The 18,861-nt window shown below is 48.4% G+C and overlaps 1 protein-coding gene across 2 annotated transcripts in view; it reads left to right on the forward strand.

The window, feature by feature from the left end:
- Positions 1-18,861, forward strand: part of SH2D4B (SH2 domain containing 4B) — a 76,296-nt gene that overhangs the window by 32,845 nt on the left and 24,590 nt on the right. For both annotated transcript variants that reach the window (XM_014544211.1, XM_014544212.1), the window contains exons 4-6: positions 24-171; positions 12,300-12,516; positions 16,969-17,093. In XM_014544211.1, the coding sequence (XP_014399697.1) occupies positions 24-171; positions 12,300-12,516; positions 16,969-17,093 (490 nt within the window). The remainder of the gene's footprint in view (positions 1-23; positions 172-12,299; positions 12,517-16,968; positions 17,094-18,861) is intronic.

The raw sequence follows: 18,861 nt of genomic DNA on the forward strand, positions 1-18,861 counted from the left end.
ATTCTGTCCCCTGGACATTTTAGAGGAAAGAGGAAGAGGAGCGGAAGCGAGGGGAAGAGCAGATCCGCCGCCAGGAGGAGCAGAGGGCCAGGGAGCTGTACTGGACGCTGAAGCAGGCCCAACTGCAGAGCCAGGCCAGCGAGAAGGAGGAGCGCGAGTGGGAGGAGCAGTGTGAGTAGAGCTTGGTCCTCAGGGGCCAGACCCGCCTGCCTTCCTCACCCTCCCCTCCCACTTGTTTATTTGCTCAGCCTCAGTCCAGTTACTCACTCAGCCAGAGGTCTTACCCAGGCCAACCCAGTGCCTGTCCTGCTAAGGAGAGAGGGAAAGGGCTGGCCCACAAGGAGCTTGCATGCCCTAGAGCAGTGGTCGGCAAACTCATTAGTCAACAGAGCCAAATATCAACAGTACAACGATTGAAATTTCTTTTGAGAGCCAGATTTTTTAAACTTAAACTATATAGGTAGGTACATTGTTATTAACTTAATTAGGGTACTCCTAAGGCTTAGGAAGAGCCACGCTCAAGGGGCCAAAGAGCCGCATGTGGCTCGAGAGCCGCCATTTGCCGACCACGGGCCTAGGGGGATTTCTTGCTCCGAAACAGAAAACCCTGTACTTCCTGAATTACCGATAATTCCCTGGCTCTGTGCTCAGTCCAGGGGACCCAGAGATGAGGGATCAGGGTATTATCTCGGAGGCAGACACACAGGCTAAGGGCTCTGAGGGAGTGTCCTGTGCAGCACTGTAAAGTGAAGCTTGATGGTGGCGTAGGAATAGCTGAGGCAGAGGCCGGAGAGGACGCTGTAGATGGGGTAGCCAGCATGTGTGACAGCATAAAGGCACGTGGTGTGCTGAGGCAGTGGGAGCTGTCTGGGGCCGATATGCAGCTTGGAGAGTTGGGTGCTGAGAAGGTAGATGGGACAGGGAGGTGGAGTCAGGGCAGAGGCGGTGTTTGATGTGCACCTGGGCTTGCTGCAGTCAGGGCTGGTGGGACCTGCAGACACGGAAATGACTGTCTTGCAGGGGAAGTTTTTACTCCCGGTTCCTAGAAACAGAGGGATTGCCCCTCAGGGCCACACAGGGAAGGCCCAGGGTTGGTCAGGAGGCAGAGGGAGTGAAGGGAAATGTGGGCAAGAGCCTGTGTGTGGATTCTGTGGGAAGGGAGGGAAAAGGCAGGCAGGCTTAGGCCTGGCTGGTTTGAATAGTTTCCACAGGCTTTGGGATAAGGAGCTGTCTCCAGTGGCTGATACCTGGCCCTGGGGGTAATATTAGGGCAGATGCATCGTGACCCAGAGTGTAAGAACTAGCTACAGGAAGTGGTGGGGGTTGGTTTGCATGTGGAAGGCACACCTGTAAGCCAGTCCTTTATAATCCTTAGGAACTGGCTGGCCCTGGGAGGGGTGGTCCCAGATGTCAAACATAGAAATACAGAGAATAGAAAGGCATGTTACACAGGTGCGCAGTGGGAAGCTTCTAAAGGTGAGTGTTGTGACTGAGACTGGGCGTGGGAATGAGAGGGGAGGCGGCTGCAGTGGTGCACTTCAGAGACCACTGAACCAAGGCCTCAGCAGGGGGAGCGGAGATGGGAGGTGATGTCTGCTCCCAGGCCTCTGGTCCTCAGCCTTTCTTAACCATATGTCAGATTCATCACACAGACTTTTAAAAAACATCCCTTTAAAGTGTACAATTCAGTGGGTCACAGTCTACTTACACAGTTGTGCCACCATCACTGTTATCTAATTCCAGAGCATTCTCATTGCCACAAAAAGAAGCTCTGTACCCACTGGTTACTCCTCCTGCCACACCCCGGGAAATCACACGTCTACCACGAATCTAATTTCTGTCCCTCTGGGTTTGTCTATTTTGGATATCCTATATAATAAAAGCCTAATATGCTAAGTGTCTGGTTGTCCAGTCATCCATTCAACCAATTAAAGCGTAATATGCTAATGATATGCTAAGGCTGCTTAACTGCTCGCTATCATGTGCACTAACCACCATGGAGCAGACAGTTGACCAGTCGCTATGATGGGCACTGACCACCAGGGGGCAGATGTTCCGACTGGTATGTTAGTTTGCTGCTAAGGTCTGACCGATTGGGACTGAGAGAGATGGGCCGGACACGCCCTGGAGCCCTCCCGTGGTCCTCCCCAGCTGGCCAACCTCCCGCATCCCTCCCCGGCCCCAATCGTGCACCAGTGGGTGTCCCTCGGCCTGGCCTGTGCCCTCTCGAAATCTGGGACCCCTGGGGGGATGGAGAGCCAGTTTCGACCCGATCCTGCAGGCCAGGCCTTTTCAACCCGATCCTGCAGGCCAGGCCGAGGGACACCACTGGTGCACAAATTCGTGCACTGGGCCTCTAGTTTCATATAAATAGAATCATATATTACGTGGTCTTTTGTGTCTGATTTCTTTCATTTAGCAAATGTTCAGGGTCCACCATGTTATGGCATTTATCAGCACTTCCTTTTTATGGCAAAATAAAATTCTAATGCATGCATATACCACATTTTTGTTTATCCAACTTTGGGTTGTTTCCATTTTTTGGCCTCATGGATAATGCTGCTCTGCACATTTGTGTTTTTGTGTGTGTGAACATATGTTTTCAGTTCCCTTGGGTATATACCTGGGGGTGGAATTTCTGGGTCATATGGTAACTCTGCTTCACAGTTTGAGGAACTGCCAGACAGTTTTCCAAAGCCATTGCACCATTTTATATTTCCACAAGCAGCATATGAGGGTTCTAATTTCTTCTCATTCTTGCCAACACTTGTTATTTTTTTGTCTTTTTGATAGTAGACATCCTAATAAACAGTGAGATGCTATGTCATTGTGGTTTTGATTTGCATTTCCCTGGTGATTAAAGATGTTGAGCACCTTTTCATGGACCCATTGGCCAGCTGTGTTTTTTTTGAGAAAATATCTAGTTAGGTTCTTTGCCCATTTTTAAATCTAAGTATTTGTTTCTTGCTATTGAGTTGTATGAGTTTCTTATATATTTTGGATATTGACCCCTTATTGGATGTATGGTTTTCAAATATTTTCTCCCATGTTACAGGTTGCCTCTTTCATTTTATTGTTTCCTTTGCAGTAATGTTTTAGCTTGATGTAGTTTGTGTGTGTGTGTGTGTGTGTGTGTGTGTGTGTGTGTGTGTAGTTTTTTTTTATTTAATAAAGTTTTATTTTTCAAAATGTACAGCTGTGGGACCTGTTGTTCCTGCATCTTCACCAGCAGCGGGGTCTCCCCACCCTGGCGTTTCTGGTGTAAATGACTGAGCTCTGTGCTTGGAACCGAGTTCACTGAGTCCTGAACTAGGAGCTCCCGCAGGGCAGCCCTGGCCAAGGAGCCGCGTTCTCCATCGTAGAGACAGCGGCTGGGGCACACGCTGGAAGTTGGGAGCTTCCTTACAGAGTCTGTCCTGTGTTGCTCTGTCAGACAAACTGGGATATTAATTGTCCCGGACTTTGCCTTTGGACCACGTCTTCCTCTTGGCCTCGCCCCAGCGTAGCTCACTGGGCCTTTGTTTCCTGGCCGACTTTCCCGCATCTTCTTCTTGTCCTTGGGCAAAGAGCAGCTGCTAAGATGCTGGACCAAAAAAAACCCAAACCTCAAAGAGCACCGGTTAAGATGCAGGACCAAAAAAAAAAAAGGTACTACCTGTTTATTTTTGCTGTTGGTGTCATTACCCCCCAAAAAATCATGCTAAGGTCAATGTCAAGGAACTTTCCACCTATGTTTTCCTCTAGGAGTTTTATAGTTTCTGGTCTTACATCAAAGTCTTTAATCCAATTTTGTTCTTTTGCATGTGGATATACAGTTTTCCCAACACTATTTACTGAAGAAATGATCCTTTCCCCATTGTGTATATTTGGTGACTTTGTTGAAGTTTAGTTGACAGTATATGCATGAGTTTATTTCTGGACTCTCTGTTCTGTTTCATTGGTCGACATGTGTGTTTTTATGCCAGTATCATACTGTTTTGTTTATTATAGCTTTATAATCTTATTTCATAATAATTAGCAAATTAATATTACTAATAATAATTATCAGGTGAGATGCCTCTAGCTTTGTTCTTCCTGCTTAAGATTGCTTTAGTACTCAGAATCTTTTGTGGGTCCATAGGGATTTAATGATTGTTTTTTCTATTTCTGGGGAAAATGCCATTGGAATTTTGACAGGGATTGCATTGAATCTCTAGATCACTTTGAATAGTATGGATATTTTAACAAGATTAATTCTTTCATTCTGTGAACACAGGATATCTTTCTGTTTATTTGTGCCTTCTTCAGTTTTTGTCATCAGTGTCTTATAGTTTTTAATGTACAGGTCTTTCACATCCTTAGTTAAATTTATTTCTAAGTATGTAATTCTTTGTGATGCTATTGTAAATGGGATTGTTTTCTTAATTTCTTTTTTGAGTAGTTTGTTGTTAGTGAATAGAAAGACAACTTTTTTTTTGTATCCAATTTTGTTGATTTTGTATCCTACAACTGTACTAAATTTGTTTATTCTAACAATTTTTTGGTGAAATCTTTAGGGTTTTCTATATTCAAGATCATGCCATCTGCAAATAGAGATAATTTTACTTCTTTCTTTCTGTTTTGGATTTATCTTATTTCCTTTCCTTTCCTAATTGTTCTGTCCAGTATTATGTTGAATAAAAGTGGTGAGAGTGGGCATTCTTGTCTTGTTCCTGATCTTAGAGGAAAAGCTTTTATTCTTTCACCACTGAGTATCATGTTAGTGGTGGACTTGCCATATATGGCTTTGTTATGTTGAAGGACGTTTTTTTTTTCTTTACCTAATTTGTTGATAACTTTTTTCATGAAAGGATGTTGAATTTTGCTAAATGCTTTTTCTGCATCTGTTGAGATGATAATATGATTTATATTCTTCCTTTTGTTAATGTGGTATATCACATGGGTTAATTATGTTGTGTCATCCTTTCATCCCAGGAATTAATCCTGCTTGCTCATGGTATATAGTTATTTTAATGTACAGTTGGATTTGATTTGCTAATATTGTGTTGAGGATTTTTGTATCGCAACAGGTTAATTATGTTGAGCCATCCTTGCATCCCAGGAATAAATCCTGCTTGCTCATGTTATATAATTATTTTAATGTACAGTTGGCTTTGATTTGCTAATATTGTGTTGAGAATTTTTTTCATCTATGTTTACCAAAGATATCAACTTGTAATTTTTTTTCTTGTATTGTCTCTATTTGGCTTTGATATGAGAATAATACTGGCCTCCTAAAATGAATTTGGAAGAGTTTGAGAAGGACATTTAAATGTGCAGTAGAAATTATCAGTAAAGCAATATGGTCCTGACTTTTCTTTCTTGGGAGATTTTTGATCACCGATTCAACTTTCTTACTAGTAATTATCCTGTTCAGATTTTTTATTTCTTAATGATACAGTCTTGATAGGTTGTATGTGTCTAGAAATTTATCCATTTCTTCTAGGTTTTCTAATTTGATGGTGAATAATTATTCATAGTTGTTTCTTATGATCCTTAATATTTTTATGGTATCAGTTGTTTCCTTTTTCATTTCTGATTTTATTTATTTGTGTTGTCTCTTTTTTTCCCTTAGTCTGACTGAAAGCTTTTCATTTTGATTCATCTTTCCAAAAAACCAGTTCTTAGTTTTATTGATCTTTTCTATTGTTTTTCTAGTGAATAGCTCATTTCTGCTCTGATTTTATTCTTTTCTTCCTTCCGATAACTTTGAACTTAGTTTGTTCTTCTTCTAGTTCTTTAAGGTGCCAAGTTAGGTTGATAGAGATCTCTTCTTCTTAGAATAGCTTTTTCTGCATTCCATGTTTTGATATATTATGTTTCCATTTTCATTAATTTCAAGATTTTTTTATTTCCTTTTTGACTTCTTTGACCATTTCTTGTTCAGAAGTATGTTGTTTAATTTCCACATATTTTTGAATTATTCAGTATTCTTCCTATTCCTGATTTTTAGGTTCACACTATTGTGGTCAGAAAATATATTTGATAGATTCCAATCTTTTTAAAAATTTTAAGACTTATATTGAGACCTAACCTATGACCTATCCTGGAGAATGTTCCATGTGAGTTTGAGAAGAATGCATATTCTGCTACTGTTCAATGAAATATTTTGTGCATGTCTGTTGGTTCATTTGGTCTTAAGTGAAGTCATATCCAATGTTTTCTTATTGATTTTTCTGATTGAACAATCTATTCATTATTAAGAGTGGGTATTGGCATCACCTATTATTATTGTATTGCTGATTATTTCTTCCTTCATAATCAGCAGTGCAATAATCCTGAGATAATATTTACTTTATATATTTAGTTGGCATATATATTTATGATTGTTATATCTTCTTAATGAATTGACCCCCTTATCATTATATAATGATCTTCTTTTCTCTTGTTACCATTTTCTTAAAATATATTTTTATTGATTTTAGAGAGGAAGGGAGAGGGGAGAGAAAGATAGAAACATCAACAATAAGAGAGAATCATTGATTGGCTGCCTGTTGCATGCCCCCCACGGGGGATCAAGCCTGCAACCTGGTCATGTGCCCTTGACTGGAATAGAACCAAAGAACCCTCAGTCCGCAAGCCAATGCTCCATCCACTGAGCCAAACCAGCCAGGGCCTCACCATTTTTGGCTTCATGTTTATTTTGTCTGATACAAGTTTAGCTACCCCTGCTCTCTTTTTATTTCCACTTGCATGGAATATCTTTTTCCATCAAGAAAGGTGAGCATTTGGAAAGGCCTGTGGAGGAAATGACATTTGGTTTGGGAAAAGTGGGGAGGCAAAGAAGGCAGGGAAGGGCATTATAGCAGAGGGAACAGCACCAAGCAAAAACAAGGTCATTGTGTGTATAGGACATGGCACATGTTTTAATGTGGCTGCAGCCTGAAGTGCAATGATGAAAATGAGGCTGGAAAGATAAGATGGTCAAGAGCTAAGAATAATTCATTCATTTCAATTCAGAATAGAAGGGAAAGAAGGGCAGAGGTTGTACTAAAAAATAATGGACAATTTCAAGTGGAGTCACATGAGGCTACGATGGTGGGGGAAGGAGACCCCGACTGGCAGTCCGGTCCTCGCTCTGCCCCTTACTAGCGTGACTGTGGGCAGGTTCTTGCTCAGTTTCTCAGTCTCTTCATTAGTAAATGCGGGTCATCATTTTGAGTTGAGCTTGTTGAGAGGGTGAAATGCGAGGGAAGAAACCAAGGTGCTTTCTAAGTTGTTTCTCGTGAAGTGTTTCCCTTTTTGTAGCTATCGACGAGATGGAAAGTTTATGGGCGGGGCTGCTGTTTCGTTGGGATGGAGAATGGAAATCATCTGGCCCGAGCGCTGCCTGATTGCTAATTAATGTGCTTCGTGGCAAGAGAAAGTGGAAAAACCTCCAAAAACCAGAGGAAAGACATGATAATACAGGTCCCACGATTTTCATTCCTCATTTTATGCTTTCTTAAAGAACGGTGAGCTAAACTCTGGAGCCTGCCATTCAAATTCAGCAAAGCCATTCTGCACTCAATTAATTTAATATGAGAGATATAGTAGGCCATTAATCTACTGGGAGCAGCAGCTTTTGATAAAAAAAACCTAAATTAAATTCTTCAACTTAGAAAAAAAGGGGAATTGTTCTCTTTCGTATCACTTGAATACAGACTTAGTTATTCAGTTCAAACAGCAGAGCAGGCTCTGGCTTCTGAGAAGCAGAAATTCATTTAATTATTTCTCAACTGTGAACTTGTTGGAGTGGGGAGTTCAGTAACATCTAGTTGCCCAGAGACTTAGAGATGAGCCAGGATGACTTGGTTAGTGATATTATTTACAAAAATCGGCACTGCATTATTGTGTGCTTTTAAAAAATATATTTTTATTGATTTTAGGGAGGAAGGGAGAGGGAGAGAGAGAGATAGAAACATCAATGATGAGAGAGAATCATTGACCAGCTGCCTCCTGTACGTTCCCCACTGGGGACAGAACCTGCAACCTGGAATCAAACCATGACCTCCGGGTTCATAGGTCAGTGCTCAACCATGGAACCACGCACTGTATTGTTAACCCCTTCCCTTCCTCCTTTAACTGTGTGGCCCGGCTGTGGCTCCTCACCCACAGCTGCACTCCAGTCGCCTCACCCCCGCTGGCATCGTCAGAGCTGAGTGAGGACACGTGCCCAGGCCCAGCACAGAGGCCAGTGATATGGGTTCCACTCTTTTCCCTCCTAGAAAGGAGTGTGCTGTGGAATCTGGGTTAAACGTCAGTGATTCTAACATGCCATTTGCTGAGACAGGCCGAACCCGAGGGGACTGTGGAGATGCCGTGTGGTCTGGAGATGGGTGGGGACAGAGCAGAATTCGGGGCTGGAGGGAAAGCTGAAGGATTCCACAGGAGAAGGGCCTTTTCTACCCACTGACAGGATGGGCGATCGTGCCCTTTCTCCTTCGACACAACCCATGCAAACTGCTCCTAAACTTGATGCCACAAAGTAGCCACTCAGTACACTGGGCTGGATAAATGTGCACACCCTGCCCGAATGTGTCATTAAAAGCGTGGGACACCCTGCCTCTCGCAATGATGAGCCTGGTTGTATCTCTGAGCTCTGTAACTGCTCACAGAGACGCTGGCGAGAGGAAACCCACTCCGTCGTCGTCTCCTCTGTGTTGGGGAACCGAGCAGGAGCCGTGGGCAGATGAGGACTGGCGAGAGGAAACCCGCTCCGTCGTCTCCTCCGTGTTGGGGAACCGAGCAGGAGCCGTGGGCAGATGAGGACATGAGTCCAGGATCGCCGGGCAGTTTGGGCGGCCCTTGGATGAAGGGTGCGGAGACCCAGCGGCGTGCAGACTTGTCCTAGGCTAGACAGTTAGGAGCCACGCCAGGCACAATGCTCCCCTCCCCTGCCACCGCCCTCCTCCGCCCTCCTCCCCAGCCAGAGGTGGCTGAAATTCCCAGGTCTGATATGGGTGAGGGTGACCCCAAACACTGTGAGATTTGGGTTTTCTTACTGAGCAGGAGGGCCCAGCCGGCAATCCTGGAGAGCCAGGTCCCAGTTCTGAGGACGTGCCCTCAGGCCAGACAGGCGTGGGCGCATCCCTGACCGGAGGGCAGAGCCGGAAGGGACCTCTCCTTCTCACCTGCGGGACAGGCCTGTGGGAGTCCTCGGGCCGAGTGAGGGCTGTGGGAGGAGGCAGATGGCTTGGTGTGAGCCCTCACGGCTGCAGTGGGTCCTCGGGGCAGGAGGACAGCCCAATCCTTGCTGGCTCGGGGTAGACGCTGCCGTGGCTGCTCCCAGGGTGGCTCCTACTGCTAGTTTGTTGTTTTCACTGGGTTACATGAAAAGCACTCCATGCATTCTGGCTTCTCACAGCAGATTCATGGGATACAGGCCAAATCCTTCCCTGATCCTGAGAAGGAACTAAAAGCAACCTCTTAAGGTTTTGAGTGTAATTTAAGGGAAGCTAGTTACAAATGGTCACAGGACAGATTCCACCTGATGGACGGGCAAGGGTGCCCCCTCCTGGATGGGCCAAGAACTGTTCATGGCTGTGTTTCGGACTTTGCAAATGCCAGGGCTAATGAAAATAAAAATTTTAGTTAACTTACCATGGTGCTTACTGATTCTAAGTGGCTTATGTTATTAGCTTTCCTTACCCTCCTAACAACTTTGTGAAGTAGTGACTGTTATCATCTCCATTTTCCTTATGAGGAAATGGAGGCCCAGGGGATTAAGTGATTCATTCAGTGTCACGCAGCTGGTAAATGGTGTTGGGATCTGCACCCGGGCACCTGGCCCCACACCTTGGGAGACTTGGGCTCAGAGGCCTGATTTAATAAGACGTTGCTTTTCCGAAGCATTTCATAGTGTTTCTGTGAGTTTCATTTAATCTTTATAACAACTCGATGAAGCAGACATACATGTCATTCTCATTTGACAGAGGGGCAACCTGAGGCCTGGAGACTCTCTTAGGGAAGCTGTGGAGTGTTGGTGAGGATGAGGAGGAAAGGGAACCCTTGTGCACTGCTGGGGGGAATGCAAATTGGTTCAACCACTATAGAAAACAGTATGGAGGTTCTTAAAAAAAAAATTAAAACTACTATATGGTCCAGCAATGTTCTGGGTATATAACCAAAGGAAATGAAAACAGGATATTTAAAAGATATCTGCACCCACATGCTCATTGAACATTATTCACAATAGCCAAGATAGGAAAACAACCCCAGTATCCAACAGTGGATGAATAGAGAAAGAAGATGTGGAACACACACACACACACACACACACACACACACACACGCCCGCGCACACACACGCACAATGTAATATTATTCATCCATGAGAAAGAAGGAAATCTTGCCATTTGCAACAATATGGTTGGACCTTGAGTAAGATAAATCAGACAGAGGAAGACAAATACTGTATGTTCTCATGGATATGAGGAGTATAAAAAAACCTAACTCATAGAAACAGAGAGTAGAATGGTGGTTCCCAGAGGCTGGAAGTGATGGTGGAGGAACTGGGGAGACATTGGTCAGAAGATGCAAACTTGCAGTTAAAAGATGGGTAAGTTTTTGCCTGGCCGGTGTGGCTTAGCGGTTGAGCATCCAGCTACGAACCAAGAAGTCATAGTTCCAGGAGGTCACGGTTCGATTCCGGTCAGGGGCACATGCCTGGGTTGCCAGCTTGATCCCTAGTGGGGGCCGTGCAGGAGGCAGCCAATCAGTGATTCTCTCTCATCATTGACATTTCTATTTTTCTCTCCCTCTCCCTTCTTCTCTGAAATCTATAAAAATATTTTTAAAAAAGATGGATACGTGTTGGAGATCCAGTGCACAGCATAGAATTACAGTGAACAATACTGTATTCTATACTGGAAAGTTTCTAAGAGACTGGATCTGAAATGTTCTCATCACAAAAATGAAATGATAATCATGGGATGTGATGGAGGTGTTAGCTAATGCTACGGTGGCAATCATTAAATTATGTAAATGTATCAAACCAACACATGTACGCCTTAAACTTACACAATGTTATATGTCAATCATATCTCAAAAAGGGGGGGGATGTATGAAGAGAGAGAGAGAGAGAGAGAAGAAAGCTGTCTGACTCTATGAACCCTTTGCCGTACTCTGGGCTGGTGGCAGGGTTGGCTTTGCCAAGGCAGAGTCCTGCTTCCTGCTGCAGCATCTCAGTGCCCTCAGGGCCGCTGCTGGCATCTCTGAGCTGCCCCGGCTGCCCATGCATAACAGAGGAGACTTTGCAGAAGGGGGGAGTGGGAGCTTGGTGGGACCAGAGCACCGAGTGTGGGAGAAGCTCAAAGCCCTGGTGGGCTGGGGAAGAAAGTGGGTGCGTGGGACACCTCTAAAGGACCACGGGGTTGCCCTGTATCCTGTACAGTGGGAGCCACTGAAGGCTTTTGTGGAAGAAGCGGTGGGATAGCGCTGGGCTGGGGGAGGCTGGGTGTAGTCTCTGTGTGACCAATGACTCAGGGCCTGTCCTAGCTGAGTTCCTAGTCTGCGTATGACTTCCTTCTGCACCCTGTCTGTCTGTCTGTCTGTCTGTGTGCTGCCATCTCTTGGGGGCTGTAAACTCTCTGAGGTCACTGGCCCTTGTAGGGCACACATTTCTGTGTTCAGTTTGCATCGTGGTGACTGCAGAGCCGATGACGGCCCTGGGCCCTGTCTGAGCCTCTCAGCACACGCATGGCAGACGTTACAGAATTTCAGGATCAGGCACTTACAGACACGCCCACTGGGCTCCGAAGCCTAGGTTTCCTCTCAGGGACGGCTTCGCCCTCTCTTCTCTCTGGGAAACTCCCACCGACCTACCCCTGTGTGGCCGGGACGTGTCTGCCATGAGCTAGTGCAGAGGAGGCATGCAGCCAGGGCTGGCACGGAGAACCCTGCAGTCAGAGTGGGTGATCACAGTGGTGTTTGCAGGTGCCGGCCACTTTGCCAGGTGCCCTTGAAGCTGGGTGGGTGGGCAGCGGGAGTGAGTAGCTGCTCTGAGCAGGACACTGCAGGAGGAAGTGCATATGGAGACGTAAATTTCCACCCCGAGGCTTCCTGCTCATTCTGGAACAGGGCCCAGGAACAGCCTGAGGCCCCTGACCTGAACTGTCATGAATGTCCTTATCCCCCAGGGACAGGCTAGTTCAGGGCTGCTGGTTAGGGCTGGTGGCCTGCCATTCCCGGCTCTGGCTCCGGGCTTCTATGCAGCCGCGTGGGGAATCCCGTGGGTCCTGGCTGCTCAGCGTGTGGCCTGGGCTGCGGCTCTAGGACAACTGCTCTGTCTCCCTTTCCAGTGCGTCGGTCCAAGGCCGCTGACGAGGAGAGAAGGCGCCGAGCCCAGCGCGCCCGGGACGAGTACCGGCGCCTTTCGCTCCGTGCCATCCAGAAGGGCACCGTCGCTGGCCTCAGCTTCATGTTCCAAGAGCTTGGCCAGAGCCATGAGCAGGAGGCCAGACTCTACCACCACTTTCCGGGCCCGGGGCCGCTGCTGCCCCTCGCGGTGCCTGTCAGGTGGGTCTGGTGGGGATGGGGGCTCGGCAAGGGGGTGCTGGCGGGGACAGGGCCTTGGATGGGGGCATGGGGCACTGGGGGTCCAGTCCTGGTTCTGCCTCCAACTTGCTGTGAGATTTGGGATCAGTCATTTCCCCTCTGTGGGCCTCAGTGTCCCAGTCTGTGGAATGGGGCAGGAGGGGGGAAGGGGTGGGGGTTGGAGATTTCTAGTAACTCTGGAGTTCTGGGAGTCTTAGCTTTTTTGGGGACTCGTATTCCTTTGAGAATCTAAAGGAAGCTGTGTACCCCCTTCACTCCAAAATGTGCATATATAAATAGTCCCAACAGTTTGCATGTAATTTCAAGCTCTTAAGGGTCCACAGATCGCAGGTTAAGAACAGGTGCTATAAGACCTCAGCTGGAGTAAATGCTGCCCAGTGGCCTGGAACTCAGGGCTGGCTGCCTCTGTAACCACAGGCAGTGCTGGTGCATCCTGGGTTCTGGTAGCAGCTTTGCAGGTGAGCATGGTGGGATGCAGGAGGCTCACACATGCTGGCGTCACGGAAGGGGCTTGGGAGGGCACTTAGGGGATTGCCCATGATTGCCAGGACCGAGGGGGAAGTGGCTGCCTGGAGCATTCCGCCTTTTGCCCGTGCCCATCAGTCCCAGATTTGTGCCCCCATCACTACAGAGCCACTACCTCCCCCAGTGAGGGCACCGAAGCTGGGCGTAAGTGCCTGTAGCTCCATGAGCACAGCTCACCTGCAGAGAGTCCACTCCCCCAGGTGAGGGACAGCTCCCTGAGCCACAGCTCACCTGCAGAGGCCACTCCCCCCCCAGGTGATGGGCCGCGGTCTGAGCCACAGCTCACCTGCAGAGGCCACTCCCCCCCCAGGTGATGGGCCGCGGTCTGAGCCACAGCTCACCTGCAGAGGCCACTCCCCCCCCAGGTGATGGGCCGCGGTCTGAGCCACAGCTCACCTGCAGAGGCCACTCCCCCCCCAGGTGATGGGCCGCGGTCTGAGCCACAGCTCACCTGCAGAGGCCACTCCCCCCCCAGGTGATGGGCCGCGGTCTGAGCCACAGCTCACCTGCAGAGAGTCCACTCCCCCAGGTGATGGGCCGCTGTCTGAGCCACAGCTCACCTGCAGAGAGTCCATCCCCCCCAGGTGATGGGCCGCTGTCAGAACCACAGCTCACCTGCAGAGTCCACTCCCCCAGGTGATGGGCCGCTGTCTGAACCACAGCTCACCTGCAGAGAGTCCACTCCCCCAGGTGATGGGCCGCTGTCTGAACCACAGCTCACCTGCAGAGAGTCCACTCCCCCAGGTGATGGACGGCTGTCTGAGTTTTGCTTTAACTGGGATTTAGGATTGCTCATTCCCTGCGTCTCCCTCTCCCTGCAGGCTAGGGAGAGCTGACCATGTCTGAATTTCTTCCTTCCTATCCTTCTCCCCTTTTCCCTTCCTTGTCACTTATGTGATTCGCAAACCAGGAAGTTAAAAAAGACATGGAGTAAAGAGCGACTCCATCCTGTCCTCTTCTATTCAGTGCCCCCTCCCCCAAGGGAACTGCTGTTCTCAGTGTAAGTGTCTGCCATTTCCTTTTGCAACTTCCAACATGAGAAGTCATATTCTCTCTCTCTCTCTCTTTTTTTTTTTGCATAAAACTTTGCATGTTCTACACAGGGTTCTGCATTATGGTCCCCCCCCCCATTTTTTATTTTGGGGATCTTTTCATGTCAGTTCTTAACTATTTTTATTTAGTTTTCTTTTTATAGTATAGTACAGTATTCTATTGCAAGGATGTGCTATAATTTACTTGTAAAAAATCTACTAATGAAATTGGGGTTGTTTGAAATCTTTGGTTGTTACCAACTGTGCCCTAATGCATAACCTTGTAGACATTAATTTTATACACATACCACCATTATCTACAAGAGCGGCTCCTCAGAGTGGGATCATGGGTTAGGGCCTGTGTGCACTCACAGAGGTGAGAGTTACCGAGCCTGCTCCTCACAGGGGGGTGCAGTGAGCCCGTCACCCTGCAGCCTCGCCACAGTGCTGTGCGGCTCCTGCTCCGTGTGAGGAATGATGCTCACTGAAAGCTGGGAATTGATTTCTCTTCATGACGAGGTCAAGTATTTTGTCTCTGTTTAAGGACCACTGGTATTTCCATATCTGACTCATCTTTCCTCCACCTGGTTTTTCTTGTGTTGTTATTTTTTCCTCATCCCCCATTTCTAAGAACTCTTTAAGTGTTAGGGAAGAGGATCCTTTTGTTTGTGATAAACACTTTTTTCCTCTTTGCCATTTCTCCTTTGCCTTTTGCCATGAAGTTTTCTGTCATGCGGGAATTGTTGATTTTTCTGATGAAGTTTTCTGTCATGCGGGACTCTTGACTTTTACCAGGTCAGGTTGTCTTTCATGTTTCCTGGCTTTGGAGACATAGCTACAAAAGCCTTCTTGGCATTTTCCCAGGAAAAGGATAATGTGTCATTTTAAAGGAAACGGATGATTTGTCCTGCAGCCCCACGTGATGGAGCTGCATGGACCGTGGTGCAGCCGGCTCCAGGCTGGCTGCCATTGCTCTCAGTAGGGGAGCATCTGCTGCCGTCAAGGGGGGCCAGGGGCCATGCAGATGGGGCGGCAGACCCAGTGCCCCGAGAGGCCCTGCATCAGCCTCCAGCCGTGGCTGCCCCAGGGGCCCAGTGGCCTGACCGCACTGCGCTCAGCGCTGCCGCTTGGGCACACCTGGGTCTGGCTGTGCCGAGGGCAGACACGCTGTTGCTGGTGCAGGAGTCAGGCTTCCGGCCAGGTGACTTCCCACAGCACCATCCCAGCATCCCTGCTCTGGCGAGTCTGCTCAGAACAGAGGGACAGGAGGGAACTCATCTTTCTTGCTGTTATTTATAGCCTCCTCTTGCCTTCTAAGGAACATGAGTCCTAGGAACAGACACGTTTTTCCCTGGAGCAGTTATTTATTGGGGAACACGAGTGTGAAGGAAGAGGCTGGGGCAGGGCTGCCGCGTGCTGCGTAATAAAGAGGCAGGGCCTCTGGGTTACTGGGAGGGGAACCCCAAAGTGTGGGTCAGCAGGAGAGAGCTGGTAGTGGGGGTGCAGAATTGCCCAGGGAGGCAGCAGGGGAAGGAGGGTGTTTTGGGAACAAACTCCACGGCTGGTGGCGGTAAGCCGTGCGATGGAACCTCACCCGCTGGCTTCCGTGTGACCCTTTCCTCACGTCACACTGTTCGCTGCTGTGTGTGTGTGTAAGTGGGTTCATTTGAGGGCAAGTGAAAATATGACCTCATCCTGGGGTTTGCAAGGAAGTGCTGAACGCAGCATCTAAGTGTTAGTGCAGGGCAAGTGCAGGACACGTGAGGGGACAGCTCATTTTATAAGAAACGATGACGACAGTGGTGAAGTCTAAATGCCAGTACTATGGGTGGGTGGCAGTGACAGAGTAAGAATTTCCCAGGTTGCTCAAGCCGGGCCAGAGGCTGCTCATCAGACGCTGTGCTCTCACGTAGATATCATCACACAGACCAGTGCACGTGGCCTTGCTACCTAGTCATTCAGCAGGTAGCTGGCATGTGCCTGTTATGTGTCCTGTGTCGTCCAACTCTAACTGTGCTTCCTGTCGGTGTAGCTCCAATGTAACAGGGCTGTTTCGGTGCCCCAGCCTCCATACGCATTCAAGAACCACAGTTCAGACACAAACACATTAAAATCTTGGCTTGATTGTGAGAAAATATAAAAAATATGTAACTCATGACTCATAAATTCTTCAAGTGCCTCTCTTCATCTCACGCTATCTTCAGCCCCTCCCCAGATACCCTTCAAATCTATCAAGTCAGCCAGCACAGTGCTCTGTCCCCCGTCCTCTGTCTCCCCAACTTTCCTCTGTCCTATCCTTTTCGTTTCTTGGTGGTGAATCTCAGCCACAGCCACAGCCACAGCCATTTGGGGTTCTCGGTTTCTCTCTGTTCACTGTCCTGATTCTGCCACGTGGAAGCAGGGAGCAGCTGGCGAAGGCAGGTGTCCCCTGAGAAGGCTGGGGGAGGGGCCACGCTGAGGGACAGACCGGAATTCTCTTTAGTGGGGTGTGGGGCGGGGGACATGTTAATCATTTTGCTCCCGTTACATTAGGATCCTTCTTCGTGGATGCTCATGCTCACACCTGGCCATCCTTGAGGGAAAATGTGCCTTTTCTTTCCCCCAGACACCCTAGCCTGTCCTCTTTCCCACTCCCACCTGTGTGGCTCTTTTCAAAGCAAGTGATCACAGTATTCTTTGGGGAACAAGAATTACAGCTGGTACATTAGAATCTGCAAAGTGTCTTCAAGTACCTGGCTCATTGCATCCTCTCCGCAGGCGTGAGTGTGGGCACCGTGCTTATTCATCCGCACAGTGGCCTCCCTCCCTCCGTCCCCTCCCTCCTGACTCTCCCACACTCCCTCTCTCTTCTCTGCAGGACTTGGGAGCGCCCTCTGCGTCCTGTCTCCAGAGAAATCATAGTCCGCTGGTTCAAGGAGGAGCAGCTGCCTCGCCAAGCTGGCTTCGAGAGGAACACCAAAGCCATCGCCCCCTGGTTCCATGGTAGGACAGCGCTGGGTCCCCCGCAGACACCTCCCACAGGCCCACCTCTCTCTGAGACTGGGAAGGAGGTCGGGAAGGGCTGTTGCAATCAGGGGAGTAAAGGACTCGCAACTGCTCATTTCACTCTCCCACAAAGATAGGCCGGTCTCCCAGGGGTAAGGGTCAGCTCTCCTGGCTCCCTTGGTGAGAGAGAGTGGACCGAGGTTGCCTTTCTGTCATTTACCTGCACATGGAGTGCGCTCAGCTCAAGGCACACGTTCTGATTTCCCTGGGGCATGTGCTGAAATATAGAGACCTTTCTCCAGGCCTTAGGACACCAAGGCCGATCTCTGAGCAGGAGCCCGGAGGCTGAGGCACCTGGGCACTGAATGTGCAGCCCTCTTTCTGCTGGGAAGGATGAACACGACTCTTGCCCACTGCTCTCACCTCACAGCCTCCTTGGCCACCAAGACTCCTCAGAGGCACCCTCTCTACACTCACAAGACAGTGAGCTCTCAGTGGACCACGAGCTCCCGGTGGGCCGGGTCTGCATCTTGTCTGAGCCTGCATCCCTAGACCTGGCCGAGGCCTGGTGCACAGCAGCCTCGGAGCAAATGCTTGCTGAGTAAATGACAGAATGGCTGCACGAGGAGGTCAGAGTTATCCAAACATAGAACCTGAGAGCTGGGAGGCTCCTGGAAGTATTTTGTTGCTTCATACAGATAAGAAGACAGACCCGGAGAGGGGAAGACGTTTTTCTAAGGTCACAAATAAACTTGTAAAGTCAAGTTCATGGCTCATGACCCAGTCCAGTGAGCTGAACATGTAGACAGGATTCGAACAGGGAAACAGGATTGTGATGCTAGCGGAGGCCTGCTACAGGGAAATAGGAAGGGCCGCTGGCCATCATACCCTCTGTATCAGTCAGTGATTGCTGTGTAACAAATTACCTCCAAACTCAGTGGCTTAATATAAATAAGCATTCATTATTTATGAGTTTCTGGGCCAACTAGGCAGTTCCGGGATGGGCCAGCCTCAGATGATCTGTGCTGAGCTTGCTCATGTGTCACCGGACAGCTGTCAGGTCAACCGGGGCTGGCTTATCCAGGGTAGGCTCCGCTGACACAGCTCTTCTCTGCTCCACGTGGTCTCTCACTGTCCAGAAGCCTCGCCAGGCTGTCAGGTTCTCTGGATAAGTTGCATCTTGGTCTTGCTCCCTGAATCTCCCTCCCTCATTAGTGTTGAGCCCAGGTTTGCCTGACTCCCCTGGTCAGGATTGATCTCTCTTGCCGTAATTAGCACCCGTCTGACCTTTATCTGCCTCTATTTCCCTTCTGCCGGCCTCCTGGAAGCTTGACTGGCCTCCACATTGCCCTGTATTTCCCCTGCATTCGTCTTGATTCCTGGCCAGCTTCCAGGTGTCCTCAGTCCCATCCAGATGGAGAGATGAACCCATTGTCACGGTAGGCATTGGAGACTCTGGGGTCTTGAGGGCTGTTAGGGAAGCCCTCATGGGCAAGTTCTGGACATGGCTCTAGCTCCAGGAAAGGCAGCTGGAGTGATTAGAAGCTGGAGACTCTGGGGTCTGGAGATTCCGGGAGGCCCACACAGGCAAGTTCGGGACGTGGCTCTAGCTCAGTGATGGCGGACCTATGACATGCGAACTCATTTTTTTGGTTGATTTTTCTTTGTTAAATGGCATTTAAATGTATAAAATAAATATCAAAAATATAAGTCTTTGTTTTACTATGGTTGCAAATATCAAAAAATTTCTATATGTGACACGGCA

This window comes from Myotis brandtii, unplaced genomic scaffold (genome assembly GCF_000412655.1).
Source record: "Myotis brandtii unplaced genomic scaffold, ASM41265v1 scaffold356, whole genome shotgun sequence".
In the NCBI taxonomy this organism is placed as follows: Eukaryota; Metazoa; Chordata; class Mammalia; order Chiroptera; family Vespertilionidae; genus Myotis; species Myotis brandtii.